Raw genomic sequence first — 19,251 nt, forward strand, 5'->3', positions numbered from 1 at the left:
AACCCTGTCGACCTTGGGGCCAGTCGACCTTCCGGGGTCGACCTATTGACTGTAGACCTAAGTGTAATCTGACAGATGTATCGATTCCGTTGGCATACACACATACTCTCTCACTTTCCTCAGTGCGCCCTTTACATAAATGTGAAAGCTAACGTTGTGGAGATGCAATCCGACCTCGACAGTATGACCTCTGCAGTGACCAAGTGAGCGTCTGTGAATGTAAACACAATAGCAACACACCCACAACATGCTTATAACATGCCCATAGGATGGACCATCTTCATGCCTCTGTTTAGCCACCTACCAGTCACCGCCCAACAATGCCCAACACCTATCCAAAACATTCCTGATACTATGAGGTTCATTTACTAAAATGGGAGTTCTATTTCAGATAGTACTGTAGGTTGCTAAGCACCTTCTAGAAGATAATAGACAGCTCGGCATCAGGCGCTTAGTGGGATGTTTACACCGTGTTGTACTGTAGGGAACACATTTAAAATATATCTAGGATCAGGCATTGGGGGAAGGTTAGGGGTAGAGGTAGTTATTAAGGTTAGGTATTGGAAGGGGGGGGGGGCTCACTGCAATGCCTTTGAATCACTCTGTGCTGAAGCTCCTGCTCACATGACCAACAGGAGCCAGAAGATGATGCTGGAGAGCAGGTAAGTGACTGCTGGGCCACCAGGAACATCAGAAGGGCATTCCATCGTGTAGAAGAAACAGCATCCGTATACACACAATGAATGCCACTGTCAACATGCTAAACATGTCAGCATGCGGCATGTCAATATTTCAACCACATCAACATTCTCATTTTGATCCTGTGCATGTCACAAAGAGAACAGTTGGCTTTACGTACCACACCCTGCAGTTAAATTCTAGCTGATTGAAGATATAGGCAGACTAGCCCGGAACCACTCCTGTGGCTGCATTGCCCAGGATATCACATAATACGGTCCAAAGCTGCTATTTGAGGATTCAGTAAAACAACTGGAGCAAGACTGTGCTGTCAAGTGTCCCTCTGTAAGAGATGTAGGGTGACATTCTATGGGATGAGATTTTTTTTGCACTTTCAAAATCGCCCATTATCGCACTTTTTTAATATCGCATTTTTGCAGCAAATTCGCATATTTAATGAGGAGCGAATTCTGGAATGAAAAGTGCGATTAGGTGCGATAATGTGCGAATTTTAGGCATGAAAATGTGCGAATTTAAGGAAATGTGCGATTTTTTGTTCTTAAAAAAAAAAATAGCATGGGGTCCCACCTTCTGAGCATAACCAGCCCCGGGCTCATTGAGTCGGGGCTGGTTCCGAAAATACGGGGGACAAAAAGCATAGGGGTCCCCCGTATTTCTGAAACCAGCCCCGGACTCTTGGACCGGTCGTGGTTCCAAAAATACGGGGGACAAAAAATCTGGGGGTCCCCCGTATTTTGAAACCAGCACCGGGCTCCAACAGCCGTCGGTGTCATGCCACAGCCGGCTCCCCCCACACTGACAGCGGGGAGAACCGGCTCTCTCCGATGCCGCTAACAGCCTCTGTAGCGCTGTCCCAGCGCTACAGAGGCTGAGAGCGTGATTGGCCGATGCGTCTCCATGGAGACGCATAGCTCAGCCCTGATTGGCTGAGCTATGCGTCTCCATGGAGACGCATAAGCCAAAGACGCTCTCAGCCTCTGTAGCGCTGGGACAGCACTACAGAGGCTGTTAGCGGCATCGGAGAGAGCCGGTTCTCCCCGCTGTGCGGGGGGGAGCCGGCTGTAAAGAGGACAGCGCTGGACCTGGATTGGTGAGTACGTGGGTGTAAAAGTGAGGAGTGTGAATGTGTGTGTAATAAGTTTTACTTCTCTGTGTGTGTTTTTTTTAACATTCTTTTTACAGGTGGACTACAAGTCCCAGCGGGCCCATTAATGCCCCGCATGCTGGGACTTGTGGTTCTCCAAGTCCCAGCATGCGGGGGAGGTCTGCTGGCACTTGTAGTTCTCCTGTATAAAGCAATGTTATGTATGGAAGATTTAACCATATCAGGCCGGCGTCCACTGGCCACGGACGCCGGTGACAGCCCCGGGCTTCAGCCCTGGACGGGTGAAGCCTGGGGGGGGAGACCCCTTTATGGGGGGGTCCCCACTCCTCCAGGTACCCCGTCCAAGGCTGACCAGCCACGGTGCTCATGTTTCGGCCAGGGGACCTTATATAAAAAGTGTCCCCCGGCTGTGGCATGACACCGACGGCTGTTGGAGCCCGGTGCTGGTTTCAAAATACGGGGGGACCCCCAGATTTTTTGTCCCCCGTATTTTTGGAACCAGGCCCGGTCCAAGAGTCCGGGGCTGGTTTCAGAAATACGGGGGACCCCTATGCTTTTTGTCCCCCGTATTTTTGGAACCAGCCCCGGTTTAATGAGCCCGGGGCTGGTTATGCTTAGGAGGGGGGACCCCACGCTATTTTTTTGTCAAAAAACACTTTTCCACATTTTTTAACACAGGGCCATGCACAGATCTCTATGATCTGTGCAGGGTTCTGGCCAATTCGCATATCAGAACCTGGTCTGATTTTTTTAAAATTTTTAGACACAATTTTCAAATTCGCATCTCATTAAATATGCAAATTTTAATGTGAAAACATCTGAATGCTAGTTCTGGCGAAAACTAAAAATCGCACTTTTAAAAAGTGCGATTTCGTGGCAAAACCGCACTTTTTGCCGATTTTCACATCTCATTAAATATGCGAATTAGGGAAAAAGTGCGAAAACTGCCGTTTTTGCGATAAAATTCGCCAAAGTCAGATTATCTCATCCCATAGAATGTCACCCGTATTTTCTAATTCATGAATCCAGGTTACTGTACTATTACATAACAATTGTTATATTTCAATAGGATAATGTTCACTTTAGTACCTCTTGCAATCTTTGGTAGCTGATTATATTTCTCCAAGTCATATGTGCGTTTTTGAATTATATACATTATAAATGGGGCCCCCTGTGTCATGTCACCCAGTACAAAGCATGCATAGGAAGTGAGAGCTTTAACATCCAGGTCACATAATCATATACACAAGACAACATATCTCTTCCTAAGGACCATGGGGTCGCAGTTTAACTGTATGTTTCCTGCTGTCAAAATAGATTGCAAAAAAATCGTGAAAGATCTATTGAAAAAACATTGTCAGCCTATAGAATGCCAAGTAAGGACAAGGGGCCTTATTTTGGTTCATTCTTTCTGACAAAATCCTTCTTAGATGGGCAAAACCATGTGCACTGCGGGTGGGGCAGGTGTTACTTGTGCAGAGAGAATTAGATTTGGGTAGGGTTTTACTTCAAAGTTAGATCTATATTGCAGTGTAAAAATAAAGTAGTCAGTATTTTCCCTGCACAGAAACAAAATTACTCACCCAAATCTAATTCTCTCTGCACATGTTACATCTGCCCCCCCTGCAGTGCACATGGTTTTGTCCATCTAAGAAGGATTTTGTCAGAAAGAATGAACCAAAATAAGGCCCAATATATTGCATTGCATATAGTGGTTATATAGTGACAGTTGGCCACAAAAAGCTGTAACCTAATGTTAGTGAAGAGATTTTAACAATGAAACATACAGTATATAAGGTACTAACTAGCACAAAGTGAAACATGCAAAAAATAACAAATCAATCATTTTTAATACCTTCTCATTCCATGTGACATTAATGACCCTTCCACATAAAAAGTCTTCAACAGTGGAACATCTTGTGGTATCAGGAGGCGACTAATAGGGTTTACAGACACTACAGGCAGTCCCATTTGGAGGTGTTTTCTCCCTCTGGGACTGCCAGTCCGGGCTGTGATAAGCAGAGAGCTGGTTTCCTGTAGGAAGATCTCCCTGCCTTTGGTGAAGCTCTAGCAAGCTGCAGCAGATGCAGTCCATAGAAGCTATTTTTTTTTTTTTGCACATGGCCTGAGTGCATAAGCCGGTCCCTGTGCCTGTTGCATTCATTGTGCAGGTGCTGGGACCTGGCTGCTTCCTTGCCTACTCCCCTCTGGGCGTGAGGTGGTGGCATTGGAGCTTGTTGTACTCATCCATGACCAGCCAGTGTCCCGTCCAGATGGGTGGGATTCGAGGAGGCGTGGATTACAGCCTCCCAGGATGGTCCGGGATGGGTTTAATAACCAGAAGGGTATGGGCCATACAAGGAGTCTATAGTCACCCCCTCCCCAACTTCCCAGTAACAGCTGTTACAGGATAGGCTATGTATAGGACACCCCGTTGATAAGGACAAATAGGAAAGAGCATTACAAGCTGCAGGGAGCCAGTCTGGTCTGATGTTCTGGAGTCCAGACCTTTAGGGTTCTTACCTAATCCCAGAATACACTAATCCGGTGTAACAGCACACTTAAGTTTGTTACAGAGAATTTCAGAAAAAATATTAAATTCAATGTTACGCTTATGTGTCATCCTTAGGTCCAGTTATGTGATGAGAAACATGATTCCCTTCTGTTTATCCACATACAGTATTTCATAATTGGAAGTCACAAGCACTGATTTTCCTTATTACATTGACCACAAATGATTTGAATTGGTCCTGGACCACCAACCCAGGACACTCCTGTAACTGCTCCGCAGCACCAGTGGGAGCCACAGAACACAATTTGGGAACCACTGCATCAATCCCTGGAATAAAAAAATATCCTTTGTAACTATAGAAGTTTTAAACTGCTGTTTTAATTTATAAATGTTTTCATGGATTCCATTGCAACACATTTAACTGAACTCTGTGTTAACTGTTTGTGAGCAGGATGCATAAAATGCCACAAATAAGAGGACAATCAAGGTCACAGGTAATGACCACTGCATAAGGGACAAGCAGCATTGAATAAAGCTCAGTGACAAATACTTAACCATCAACATTTTTCTCAGCACTGCAAAACTGTCTTTATACTTTTACATTCTACAGCAAACCCAATGATAACTGTGCTAAGGAGCGAATGCATACCTTGTGTGACTCATAAAACGCACAAAGCCTTGATGCACACTGAAGGGAGATTAATTAGTTGACACATGGTTAGGCTGCAGTATTCACAGTATACTATACATCCTCCCATTGTCAAACAAGTGATTTCAATGATATCTGCAAACCGATGTACTGACTCGCAGCTGCATTAGAAGTTGCAGACATCATATCTGCCAAGACATTGCTTTATCTACACTACGTGAGAACAATCAGGCTGGCTGTGCATTTTGCCTGCCACTTTTTATATGGGGGCGTTTAGTGTGTTTTCCCCCCAGATATTGTGTACAGACTCTGCTCCAGTGATATGAGGTGGGTATAGAGTATTTTCCTCGCATCTCTCTGCTGGTACCTACAGCAGCTACTGTAGCTAGCATGCCTGAGTAGGAATCACACGTATGACTCACAAGCATAGGACTCATTAGCACCACACAGAAGAACCCATGCAGTTGCAAAACCATTCTTGCCAGCTCATACATCAAGCTATACAATAGTTTATTTGTTCACGTTATGGAGATTACTTTTTTTTTTGTAGGCATAAGAATGATTCACAGCTTACTGTATGAGTGATAGCTTAGTTGAGACAATAGCACTGAGAGGCATGTGACTGCATAGATTTAGTGTGAGGCTTATAGTAGCACGGCGCGGAGAGGCATTGCTAATACTAATCTCCCTTTATTATATGTTCCCCTGGGATGCAGAGGGGACTCGCGCTTGCTGATAGAACTGTTTTAGCATCTTGGAATACCCTCTTAGTCTTGGGAGAGTCCTATGATTATTCCTGGAATCGGGAGAACCTATAATCTATTTGTGTTCTCTGGACAGATCTGCTGAGCAGTTCAGCACCGGGAGAGCCTATTGCCGGTTTCAGAACCTCGGACAGCTCTCATGAGTATTCCAGGACCTGTGAGAGGCTACAGCATATTTCAGCACCCCGCACAGCTCGCACCGCAGGATCTGGTAGAACCTATAGCCTACTTCAGCACCGTGGACAGCTCATCTAGGTATCGCAAGACCTGGTAGAACCGTCCTATAGCCGACTTCAGCACCTTGGACAGCTCATCTATGCTTTCCAGAATCTGGGAGAAGCTATAGCCCGCATCAGCACCGTGGACAGCTCATCTGGGTATCACAGGGTCCGGGAGGAACTATAGTCTACTTCAGCACCTTGGACAGCTCATCCATGCATCCCAGAACCTGGGAGAACCTACAGTATAGCCTGCATCAGCACCTTGGACTGTTCCTCTGAGTATTACAGGACCCTGGAGAGCACTCTCATTCATTTCACCACCTGGGACAGTTCTTCATAGTACTCCAGGACCCAGGAGCGCCCGAAACCCATTTGCAGCACATTGGACAGCTCCGATTATTATTCCAGGACTCTGGAGACCCCTATAGAGCATTTCAGCACATTGGGCAGAGATCAGTTATACCGATGTGGTTTTGAGGGACTTTGGGTGAAAAGACGAACGGATCCTACAAGATTCATTATTGGCGACCCTGCCAGTCAGTACGGGAGCAGCTTTTTTGGAATTGATTGCAGCACTGAAGAAAGTCTTCCCGAACATGCATCTCAGGAGCAGTGCTAGGGTCCTGGGACTGCAAGTATGCCTTCTTCTTTTATGTAAGTGTTGTGTTTAATTGATGGTTATGTAATTAATGTAATGTAGCGTTATGTGTAAAAGGCAGTAGAGGGCTATACCAGTGGCAGTTGTTTAGAGCAATGCCTACGACAAGACTGCAGTGTGTGCTATAGCAGTGGGTGGGGGGGACACAGTTGCAGGGTACTATGCACGTTATGCGAACTGACAGTGAACGATATTGTTTCTTTGTTTGACAGACGCAATTGCTTCTAATGTTGCAGAACAGGAGGTTGAGAATCTCTCAGGTTTATCCAGTAACCCTGAGAAAAATATTTTTGCAATTCGGGAAAATGGGACGACCTGCCTCATGGCAGAATTTTCAGCTAAGATACTTGTTCCCTATGAAGTCCCTTCCAGTAACGATGTGGATGTAAGTAGTCTTTTATCGATGGACTATCTAATCATACATACATACATACATACATACATACATACCTGCTAAGGATTATGACAACTGTGTTAAAAAAAAATCTATTTCCAATTCTATATCCACTAACACATTACATGCAAGTGAATTATGCGCTACAACAGTGTAATTATTTGTCTGTTTCAGTGGAATGCAGAAGAAGCGAACATCCAGTTACCCAGAGACACTGACATTAGAGGGAAATGCTGGACTAACGAATCTGAGCTGCATTTATCATGGCTAGACAAATCGTACACCCTGAAGTTATTCTTTATTAAGGTAACTGACATACAGTAGTCCTTTAGTGTTGTATTACTGAAGTATAATAATCTGTTACAGATACAGATTGAATGGGTATTGCTTTGAACATGCATTGAATCATTCAATATAATGCCAGTGATACTATGTATGAATATAATAAAAGTTTCCAGCTCCATGCTGTCTCCACCTTCTATGCAGTAGGGATTCCAGGCTCGTATTATTCACTATAACCAACGTTCTATAGGTTGTGGTCTTGTGTCTATGTAAGTAGCAGTGTATGCATGAATAGAGAGCTATGTCTATTATACTATTTGTATATGAATATAGAACTACGGTATGTAATATGCATCAATGGCTGTATAAATATGATAAAAAAAATATATTAAATGGTTCCTCATTGTTTTATGAATAGGAAGGACAGGATTCCCCAAAGTCCAATAGAAGGAGCTGGAAAATGAACAAAGTCCAGTTTTTATACGACTTGTCTGAGCGAACTAACTTCAAAAATGGTGCAAGACGTGAGTAGCTACTGTGGCACATACATAACAGCTAGATGGATATAGAGGAACCATATATATATATATATATATATATATATATATACACACACACATCATTGTATTACATTTTATTACTAATATTACTTGTAAAACGACATAAATATTGTACATAGATTATATATTATAAATACTATTTTATACTATAACTACTACAGACTCCACATACATCTGTGTGCAACATGAAAAGGTCTCCATTTTGAAGCGGTTTTCATCTTCCACCAAGAGCTTGCTGCATTTTACTTACTACAGCGCATGCAGTATGGCATAAGGCATAAGGCTTCATTACACATATTATATATTATACAAATTATACAGAGCCTGCAAATAGAGTAGAAGAAGAAAACAGGAATGTAATAGGGTCAGAGGAGAAGTTACTGTATCTGCAGTGGCTGAGTCACATTGTGCAGTGACTGCTGACGTGCGACCAACAGATGTTCAAGTGGTTCTGCAGAGCACAAAGCAGCGCTCACTGTTCTGCCCCTAGCTCACCCATATGGGGCCTTATTTCCACATCCATTGACACTTGTATAGAAAAATATCATAAAATAATAATTATTATCATGATTATTATTATTATACAGTGTCCATGTTTTAGTAACTTTAAAAATGGCAATAGTTACAGATTACATTTAACACATATACCGTATCTGTCTATCTGGGCGCTGATTGTGTTTCTTCCTTCTAATGGTTCACTGTAAATATTTCAATACTTCTTTTCACTAATACAGTATTTCACCTCTGTGGAGGACATTTCAATAGTGAAAAGTGTCCTCTGTGCAGGGCAGGGCCAGGATTGGTCCCACTGTGGGCCTAGACATATAGTTACATAGTAGTCAAGGTTGAATAAAGACTCACATTCATACAGTTCAACCTTGGTGTATTAGCTTGCTCCCTTGTTTTAAGGATAGGTTATGATTATTGTTTGTACCCCTGTATATTTTTAACCAATAGATGTTTGTCCAACCTTATTTTAAATGTATGTTTTGTGTCAGCTGACACCACATCCCCCAGGTAGAGAGATCCATAGTTTGGCTAGGGCATACGACTGTGGTGCAAGATTCAGCATTTGCAGAGGTAGAACATTTCGCACACATTTAGCACCGACCATTGATAGGAATTGGGTTCATTGAGGGCATTTCTTGCAAAGTATTGGTTGCTTTACTGAGGCAAGCTATGCAAATGAGGAAAAGGGGAGGAGACATGTTAAGGGTGTTCATTGACGTGTGGAGGTGGTCATCGCTATTCCTCATTGGTAAATCATTTTAATTTTGCAACTAGTGGTCTTCATGTCTTACCCTATCATTAGCGATGTTCATCCATGTAGTCCTTCAGCAGATAAGACTGTTTCTGTTTGCACCATAAGCAAGGTATTATAAAGTGTCTACTGCATACACAGTATAATGAATACAGGACGTATTGTATGTCCCCATGCACCCATGATCAGTTTCAGACTAGACTAACTTTATTATCACAAACCTGTTTCTAAAGATACTTGTGGCTTGGCACAATACAAACTTATATAATGTCCCATTGTTCTTAGCTGGGAAGCACACCGCCACTAGCCACCACATTTCTCTGATGACCACACCAGCTGGGATGTCCTATGAATGTGAGGCCACAGAGAAAGTCAGCCTGACCTCCACTGACCAGAAGAAAACCGTGGTCCTGTACCTGTCTGAGGTCCACATTCAGCCATTTGATATTCAGAGTGATTTTGTCTACAGTGAAGGTATAGTACTGTAAAGTCACATTAACACTTATTAACATTATAAGTCACAAATTAGGAAACCATATCTTAAATCAGTTTTACCTGGCTGCAAAATGTATACACTAGTGTTCAGGTGTGAAGTGGCAGTAAGCTGGTACCTATAAAGGATATGATTATGAATCCGATGGATCACTTTGAACGGACACAAATAGCATTTGTTGCCATCTAGAGCACAGGCAGAGACAAAGGGGGTTATTCTAGTTCACTCTTTCTTACAAAATCCTTCTTAGATGGACAAAACCATGTGCACTGCAGGTGGGGCAGATGTTACTTGTGCAGAGAGAATTAGATTTGGGTGGGGTTTTACTTCAAAGTGAGATCTATATTGCAGTGTAAAATAAAGCAGCCAGTATTTACCCTGCACAGAAACAAAATAACTCACCCAAATCTAATTCTCTCTGCACAAGTTACATCTGCCCCACCTGCAGTGCACATGGTTTTGTCCATCTAAGAAGGATTTTGTCAGAATGAGTGAACTAGAATAAGACCCAAACTAACACATTTTTGGGGATCTCACTAATGGACAGATCTATGCCAGACATTGTTTTGTGTGAAATGGGCATTTCAAGGTAGGAGTGTATATACCAGAAGGTGCAGATTGGGCGATGTTATACGTATGGTGTTAGGTCTAACAGCTACCATACAATATATAGGGCTAAAGAGTCTCATACAATGGGTGATAGGTACCAAACACATACCAATTAAAAATGACTTAAGTAAAAAAACAAATAAATATTTAAAAAGTGAATTAAAATTAAAAAGTTTACTTGCACCACATATAATTATGTATCAAAATATGTAAAACCACTACAGCACCTGTTCACGTAAGAGAGACAGACTTCCAAACACTCAGTCAGCAGAGGTATAAAAGTACTGCTGAGACAAACCACATTTACCTTTGATAAAGCTGCAGTTTAAATGCAGTGAAACGTGACAGTTGGATACATACAGATGACCGGTGTTCAGTATACGGACGGTCAGAATCCCAAAGGAGAGAATCTTGACAAGGGTCCGGTAAGTATAAATACCCTCCCTCTGCCACCCCTGGCCTTCACTTCTAGCAGCCTGATCTTCCTCCTTCCGTATTCTGACTCCCACCCTCCCTGCTAGCTCCTGACCCTTAAGCTACACTTTACCGCCTAAACTAAACCTCCCAGGCCCACAGTCTAACCTTAAACCATTCTTCTACATAAATGCCATGTTCTAACCCCCCTCCCCAGCAGTCTAACCCTAAGTCCCCGGCTAGTGTCTAAACCTAATCCCCCATTCCCGGTGTAAGGCTAACCCTAGGTTTCACATCATTCCGCATTGCAGCAGTCGGGATTCCAGTGCTTGCATTCCAATTGATATCAGAATTTCGTTGCCTGACTTAAAGCATTAGTCAGGATGTCGGTGTCAGTAGAGTGAATGTTGGCATCCGGACTGCGGTCCAGATGCACTAAGGTTCAAAATTGATAAAATGGAGAGTGCTAAAACCACCAACAAATCAGCTCCTGACATTTTTCGAACACAGTCTGTGATATGGCAGTTAGGAGCTGATTGGCTGGCTGTTTATCACTCTCCATTTTATTACTTTTGAAGCTTAGTGCATCTGTCCCCGCATCGTTGTCCACTACGTACGTGGCCATTGGATTGTACTTCATTGCAACATATCCACACCAGCCTCCATACTTATTTCTGCTGACTGCAAAAGCCCCGTTATCACAGATTTTATTGCAGATTTTACTATATTTATGTAGTGGTTCTAGATATTTTAGTAAGTTATACGTGCTACCAGTATGGTCACTTATTAATTACTATTTTGTTTTTAACTGAAGTCATTTGCATTTTAATGTATATCTGTTTGATACCTAAGCCTTATCACCCATTGTATATATTTTCGTGTCAGGGCAGGAACTGGAGTCATTGGGATTACTTGGAGTGTCATGATCATCTACCTAGAGTTTTGCGTTATTCTTAAGGTGCCCATACACTGTGCGGATTTGTCTGAATCGGGCCGTGAAATCGGCCCAAATCGGGTCAATTTGATGTCCCCTCAGGTCCGATGCGCGGTCCCCTGCGCATCCAGCCAGCCAGTACATGCGGCATCACACTGCACAGCCACACAATGCGTTTGCCAGCAAGCACCTGAGATGAGTGCTACTGGTGCTCAGCGCTGCCTGGCAGAAAGGCACCAAATGCAGATTCACATTTTGATCCCAAAATCCCAGGACTGGAGGCTTCAATCCCTGGATGGAAATCCCAGCCCAAAAATGTCCTAGATCCGGGGATCACTCCCATTCTGAAAAAACACAATTCCGACCCTAACTCTCTCTCTAACTATCATCCTATCTCTCAGCTCCCATGCCTCTCCAAACTACTGGAGAGACTTGTCTACTCTCGCCTCACACACTTTCTTAACTCTCATGCCCTATTAGACCCGCTTCAGTCAGGCTTTCGCTTTCAACACTCCACTGAGACAGCACTGACTAAATTGGTGAATGATCTGGTAACTGCTAAGTCTAAAGGCCATTACTCACTACTTATTCTTCTAGATCTTTCTGCTGCATTTGACACTGTGGATCACACTCTTCTCTTACAAACACTACACTCCCTAGGTCTTAATGATACTGCCCTTTCCTGGTTCTCATATTACCTATCTGATCGTTCTTTCAGTGTTTGCTTCTCTGACTCTACCTCCTCTTCACTACCTCTGACAGTCGGAGTTCCGCAAGGCTCAGTCTTAGGTCATCTGCTTTTCTCAATCTATACTTCCTCTCTTGGCAAACTAATCAGCTCTTTCGGATTTCAGTATCACTTATATGCGGATGATACTCAAATCTATATATCAACCCCAGAGTTGTCACCAGTGGTTTTGGGTGAATGTCTCTCTGCCATCTCATCTTGGATGTCTTCTCGCCAACTCAAACTCAATATTTCCAAAACGGAATTACTTATATTCCCACCAGCCAAGAACAGTTACCATCCTGATATCTCCATCACTGTTGACAACTCACAAGCTCGTTGCCTAGGGGTCATCCTCGACTCTGAACTGTCCTTTTTTCCCCACATTCAATCTGTCTCCAAATCATGTTACAGGCATCTAAAAAACATATCCAAAATACGACCCTATCTCACACAAGACACTACTAAATCTCTTATCCATGCACTCATTATATCCCGCATTGATTATTGCAATAGTCTCCTAACTGGTCTTCCCAAGAACAGACTCTCCCCACTGCAATCCATTTTAAATGCTGCTGCTAGGCTGATCTTGTAAGACGCTCATCGTCTGCTGTTCCGCTCTGCCAGTCCCTCCATTGGTTGCCTGTATCTTACCGTATTCAATATAAAACACTTCTACTCGCATATAAAGCTATTAACCATACTGCACCAGCATATATCTCTTTACTTATCACAAAATATCTTCACAAGATCTCCGTCTCTCTTCTGCACGGATCACTAGCTCCCATTCACTATTACAGGACTTTCATCGGGATGCTCCCATCCTATGGAATGCCCTTCCACGCACAATAAGACTCTCCACTAGCCTTCAAACTTATAAGCGTTCCCTGAAAACTCACCTCTTCAGGCAAGCCTATCATGTTTAAGTACCAAAAGCATAACCCTCTGAGGCACTTATGTATTTTAAAGCTTCCCTTCTGGACTTGTAACTTGGTGGGACTGCTATGCTATTACTGGTGCCTGTCCTTGTGTTTCCCTCCTATGTCCCTATAGATTGTAAGCTTGCAGCAGGGCCCTCCTACCTCCAAGTCTGTCTGTTATTACCCAGTTTGTTTTATCACTGTTTACTATTGTAAAGCACAACGGAATCTGCTGCGCTATATAAGAAACTGTAAATAAATAAATAAAGAAATAATCCTTAGTTATATGCCACATTTGCAGTGCTTCCACAAATTGGATGCTCAGAAGGACCACAAATGTGATTATTGTTGGGTTAACACTTGTACATGTTGACCTGTGAAAGTAAATACAGATCCCCAAGTTTCATAAAAATGATTTACAGCATTGAACCCAAATCTTTTCTTTTCTCAGCATGAGGAAGATTTATCAAAGCTTCTATAGAGTGTAGAAGTTGCCCATAGCAACACATCATCATCTTCTGTCTATCATTTTATAGAATGTACTTGATAAATACCAGCTAGCAGATAATTGGATACTATGGGAAATGTTTCCACTTCTCTACTCTTTAGAAGGTTTGATTGACATTGCCCATGTCACACTGTTATACTGATACAATGTCCTTAACTGGACAAAAATACTAGCCAATGGGTTATGTCTAGGGGAGGTTCCAGAGGAGGGCCTGCCTGCAGCACAGTTCAAAATTCAAATGGGGGAGACCCAGCAACTGCCACCTGCCAACTGCCAGGCTCCCCTATTTGAATTTTGCATTGTGCTGCAGCCCCTCCTCTGGAGCCACCACTGTTCATGTCTGACATATCATTGAACTGAGGATAGAGAATAAGGGATACATTTAATAAAGCTTCTAAAAATTAAAAGATTTGATTTTGCCCATAGCAACCAATCAGATCATTTCTCTATTGCACCCTAGAAAATCATAGGCAGAATCTGATTGATTGGTTGCTATGGGCAACGTCACCTCCTTTCATTTTTAGAAGCCACAGTCAATTTTAATCCATCGTTTTTCAAATCATACTATCGATGTCTCTTTCATTCTAGAGTACAAGTGCCTGACCGATCAGAGGAAACAGCTGGAAGAAATGTTACCTATTATTCTAGGTATAACTTTAGGACTGGCTATCGTGATCATCCTGGTTGTGTATCACGTTCACAATAAGATGACAGCCAACCAAGTGCAGATTCCAAGGGACAGATCTCTATATAAGCACGTGGAATAAACAAAGACTAAATGCAAGGCACAATGACCATCAGGTAGAAAAGCGAACCGCACTTTTCCTGAAATCCTCTCCATTGTCTTCCTGTAAGCTGTAACCCTAATACACCCCCCCCCCCTCCTCTTAGCAGTGATGTGCAGGTAGTGTTTGATAGCATTGCACTGGAAATCAGTAATGTGCTATAGATTTCCAATGCGTCACCCATGGCGATATCAATGTATAGCTCTTTTGAATATTATTTGTTTTTTTAATGCCTGATTTATTATACTCAAATAGCTCTCTTATGTCTTAAAGGACATATTTTACAAGCGTTGCTTGTTGCAAACTCCTACCGCAGACCCTATGCATGTTACATGGTTCTAACCTGCTAATATCTATGAAAGAGAGCTTACAAATATTGTTACATAACAATAAGCTTTGCGCAGTGTTTTCTAAAGGCAATTACAAACACAAATATATTGTCACCTACGCTTTTCTACTATAGATAGCTATTAAATATTTATGTTGAAGCGAATAGAAATATTAATGCTATGACAATTATTATTATTTATTTTTTTTGTGCAAAGAAAAACAGAACTATAACGAGTTCCCGGGGCATGCTGCATGTTTCCTTATTGTGTGGTTCGTTACATTATGACATCACACTGAATCTGAAGCTCTGATTACTATGCATTGTTTCCTTTTGGAAAATTGTACCCAAAAAAGATGACCGTCCTTCTACTACCATTTGTAGTATTGTAATTAACATGAGTTGCGAGATGTTCCTGATCTCCAGAAACGGTTCTAGGTTTTAAATATGTGTTTTAAATGTATCACCCCAGCAGCAGTGTTCTTGGAATTTGCTAAGATGTTACCAAAATACTGTAATGACTTTATTTTTTAAATATATAAAATCTATGCAATTGGCACATAAATATGCTCAGAAAAGTCTCATACTGTAATCAATATTACCTATATAAAATGGATCTTTACACCGAAGCACTCAGGAAAGTATAGGGTACCTCTCTATATGGATACTGACTATGAGAACTAACACTACAACATACTGTAGCTAAACAATATATATACCAATATACCCCCGGATGTATTGTAGGTTGGCAAGTTGTGGCTTTACCTCTGCTTTTGATGTTTTTTTCTTTATACCACTTTTTTTCATTTGGTTAAATCAGGGGTTCCCAAACTGTGCGCCGTGGCTCCCTGGGGTGCCTCGGGACACATGCAGGGGTGCCCTGGGTTGGTAGTCCAGGACCAACTCAAATTATTAATGGTTAATTATTTATAAGCAAAACCAGTGCTGGTGGCTGCCAATCATAAAATGTGTACAAACAGAAGCAATTCCTGCCCTTTACCACATAACTGACCCTAAGAATCGCATATAAATCCAATCTAATTAAAATAATTTTGCCCTGGGGGTGCTGCAAAAAAAATTCTTATACTCTAGGGTGCCGTGATTAAAAAAAGATTGGGAACCCCTGGGTTAAATCATTTATATTCATTAATGATCTGTATATAGCGCATGTATTTTTACTCAGTACTGTTTACATAGGATTCACTGTATAGATGCTGTATTCCTGGCAAAATCAAGATTCTATCGTAGTTGTTGGTGCATTAGACACAGATATACAGTATGCGTTCCAAAGTCCCAAACAGATGTCACCAGGATTCACATCATTGAGTGAGCGCAATCTGCAAGTCATCTCCCTATACCTAACCTGCTCACACCTGCTCACACCTTACCTACCGTACTCATTTCTTACCTACAGTACTCAGATCTTACCTGCAGTACTAACTCCTTAACTACAGTACTAACTCCTTACCCACAGTACTCATGACTTACCTACAATACTCACTAATTACCTGCAGTACTCACTCTTTACTTACAGTACTAACTCCTTACCTGCAGTACTCACACCTTGCATACAGTACTAACTCCTTACCTACAGTACTTACACCTTACCTACAGCACTAACTCCTTACCTACAGTACTCACTCCTTACCTGCAGTACTCACTCCTTACCCACATTACTCACACCTTACCTACAGTAGTCACTCTTTACCTACAGTACTCACTCCTTACCTGCAGTACTTACTCCTTACCTACAGTATTATCTCTTTACCTACTGTACTCACTCCTTACCAACAGTACTCACACCTTACCTACAGTACTAACTCCTTACCTACAGTATTCCTTACTTGCAGTACTCACTTCTTACCTACAGTACTAACTCCTTACCTACAGTACTCACTCCTTACCTGCCTGTTCCATATCACCACATACCATATTTGTAATGTTCCCATACCTTACCCCCCCCCCATTCCATACCTCCCTGCTCCTTTCCTCCTCAAAAATGACCTCTACATTCATTACTTCCCCTTATCTTCCCTCCTGATTCCTTATCCTCCCCATTCTTTACCTCCCAGTTTTTTTCTTCTCCATACCTTACTTTTCCATACCTTATTTCCTCATTTCCTTACCTCCCCCTTTCTTTCCTTCCCATTCCATACCTACCTGTTCCTTTCTTCCTCATAAATTACCTCCCCATTCTGTACTTCCCCAATCTTTCCCTCTCTATTCCTTTCTTCCTCATAAATTATCTCTTTATTCCTTAACTCCCTATACCTTACCTCACAATTACTTACCTCCCTGTCCCTTACTTTACCTCCCTATACCTAAACTGGCATACAACCTCAGAGACAACCTTATTCTGCATTGACTAATTTCTAGTAGAGATGTGCACAGACTCCTGTATTTTGGTTCTAATTTATCATTTTGTTTTGGTTTTGTTAAAACCACTCTCAAGTGTTTTGTTTTGCATTTTGCTTTTGGTTTTGGTTCCATTAAAAGTCATTCAAAAATTATAAACATTGATAAAAACAGCCAAAATCATGTGTTGTTTTTTTTTTGCAATCCAAAATCAGGATTTAAAACCTAAATTCTGAAACAAGAAGAAGATTTGAACCGAGACTACAGATCAGATCTTCTCAGGAGATACCGGGCCGGGTTTTAGTTTGGTCTGGATCCACAAAAATTCAGGTGGATTCCAATTTATGGAGAACCGGACCACACATTACTAAGTTCTAACTTCTGAAGTTCAAAGTTTCACAAATAATACTTTTTAAACTGGGAATTTGAAACATAACGACACCATGGTGTGTCCCAGAACAATAGCTATTTACATTGGGGCTTTTGATCATTTATTTTACCTTATGTATATTCACTTGAGTCTGTTGAGGTTTCAAGATCAGGCACACTACTCTGAGATGCCTGTAGGACTTGACCCATATATTTTACATCCCAACCTATAGCAAATAACCAGATGGTGCTAACATACAATCGCATTATATTTGCCATACATACAAAGTGTAATACTGTGCTTTGATTCAGCTTAACGCCCCATAATTAGTCTTTTTATTATAGAGCCTATACTTACCATGATGAAATTGCTCTGTGTAATGTTCAATGTACATTAGTTATATAATAAGTAGTTGGATTAAGTAAAAAAAAAAAGTAGATTTATAATCCACTAAGGAGGTCATTCTGATCTGCACGCTCCCCCGCGCATTCTCTCGGGGGAGCGATGTTTTGTCTCTGCGCATGTGCATAAACATTTGTGCGCATGTGCAGGCTCTGTTTGCGAATGGAAGCTGCGAAATTCATAGTCGCTGGCCCATTTGCACGGAGCAGCGCGGGGGGGGGGGGGGGGGGGGCATTTAGTTGTCTCGAAAGTCAACCAGAATGACCCCCTAATTGTGCACATAAAATGGTTTGTAACCAAATGTAGGAAAAGCAGAAATAAAATGTAATACTAAATTAAATAATGCATTAAACAAATGTCATAATTGAACCAGCATCGTCATTTGGTATCAGGTACAGTAATTGATCCCAGCAATCCTGCAGCCAATAGGTAAAAACAACCACTGGTGATATAGCAACTAAACTGATTTTAGCTATCATTTCTTTATTGCATTCTAAAAAATGATAGACAGAATCTGATTGGCTTCTACAGAAGACACCACTACGTATTTGTTTTGGAAGTTTGTGTAACTTTAACCCTAGGTCTTATAACAAACTGTGTGTGACCTTTTCCTGATCACCAGAAGAGGATGGGAGTTAGAGTACTGTAAACACATCAGATTTAGGAATTGAGTTGGACAAATATGGTGTTTCAATCCCGGGTTATAAAGCAATACAATATAAACAGAAGATAATCCGAAATTGTATATCCAGCGGTGTTACTTATAATACAGATCTTTTTTTTTTTTTTTTTGGTGGGGGGGGGGGGGTTATTCCAGTCTAATAAAATGAAATCTTTAAATAAATGGCATTATAATGACTTTGTTTCCATTCTTTATCATATATTAGTATGAACTGTGTTCTGATGGGAAGGAACAATTATTGTGAAGTTGCACCTCGATAAGATAACATTACAATGTCATGAATTAATGTAAACCAGAGGTCAAATGCAATAAATGATTTTCTGATCTCTGGTATGTAATGGTATAAAGTAGAGGTAAAGGGGGTTATTCTGATTCACTCGGAAAGGCACAACCACTCTCTAATGGACAAAATCATGTGCACTGCGGGTGGGTAAAGTGCAGAGAGAGTTAGATTTGGGTGTGTTATTGTTTCTGTGCAGGGTAAATACTGGCTGCATTATTTTTACACTGCAATATACTGTAGATATCAGTATGAAGTACAAAACCCACCCAAATCTAACTCTCTCTGCATATGTTACATCAGCCCCACCTGCAGCGCATATGGTTTTGTCCATTAGAG

General features: G+C 41.7%; 1 protein-coding gene across 2 annotated transcripts; it reads left to right on the forward strand.

Moving 5' to 3' along the window:
* The first annotated feature begins 5,110 nt into the window (after positions 1 to 5,110).
* Positions 5,111 to 18,744, forward strand: LAMP5 (lysosome associated membrane protein 5). Of its 2 annotated transcripts, none has more exons than XM_083175641.1 (7): positions 5,111 to 5,292; positions 5,806 to 6,604; positions 6,821 to 6,993; positions 7,177 to 7,308; positions 7,703 to 7,808; positions 9,391 to 9,579; positions 14,299 to 14,581. In XM_083175641.1, exons 2-7 carry the CDS (start codon positions 6,547 to 6,549, stop codon positions 14,475 to 14,477), a joined length of 837 nt encoding a protein of 278 aa, XP_083031767.1. In that variant the 5' UTR covers positions 5,111 to 5,292; positions 5,806 to 6,546; the 3' UTR covers positions 14,478 to 14,581. The 2 variants fall into 2 exon arrangements, with proteins under 2 accessions (XP_083031767.1, XP_083031768.1); XM_083175642.1 differs by lacking the exon at positions 5,111 to 5,292 and adding an exon at positions 17,394 to 18,744 and having other exon boundaries at positions 5,333 to 6,604; positions 14,299 to 14,511.
* Positions 18,745 to 19,251: the final 507 nt, after the last annotated feature.

This window comes from Crinia signifera, chromosome 3 (assembly GCF_055691185.1).
Source record: "Crinia signifera chromosome 3, ASM5569118v1, whole genome shotgun sequence".
NCBI lineage: Eukaryota > Metazoa > Chordata > Amphibia > Anura > Myobatrachidae > Crinia > Crinia signifera.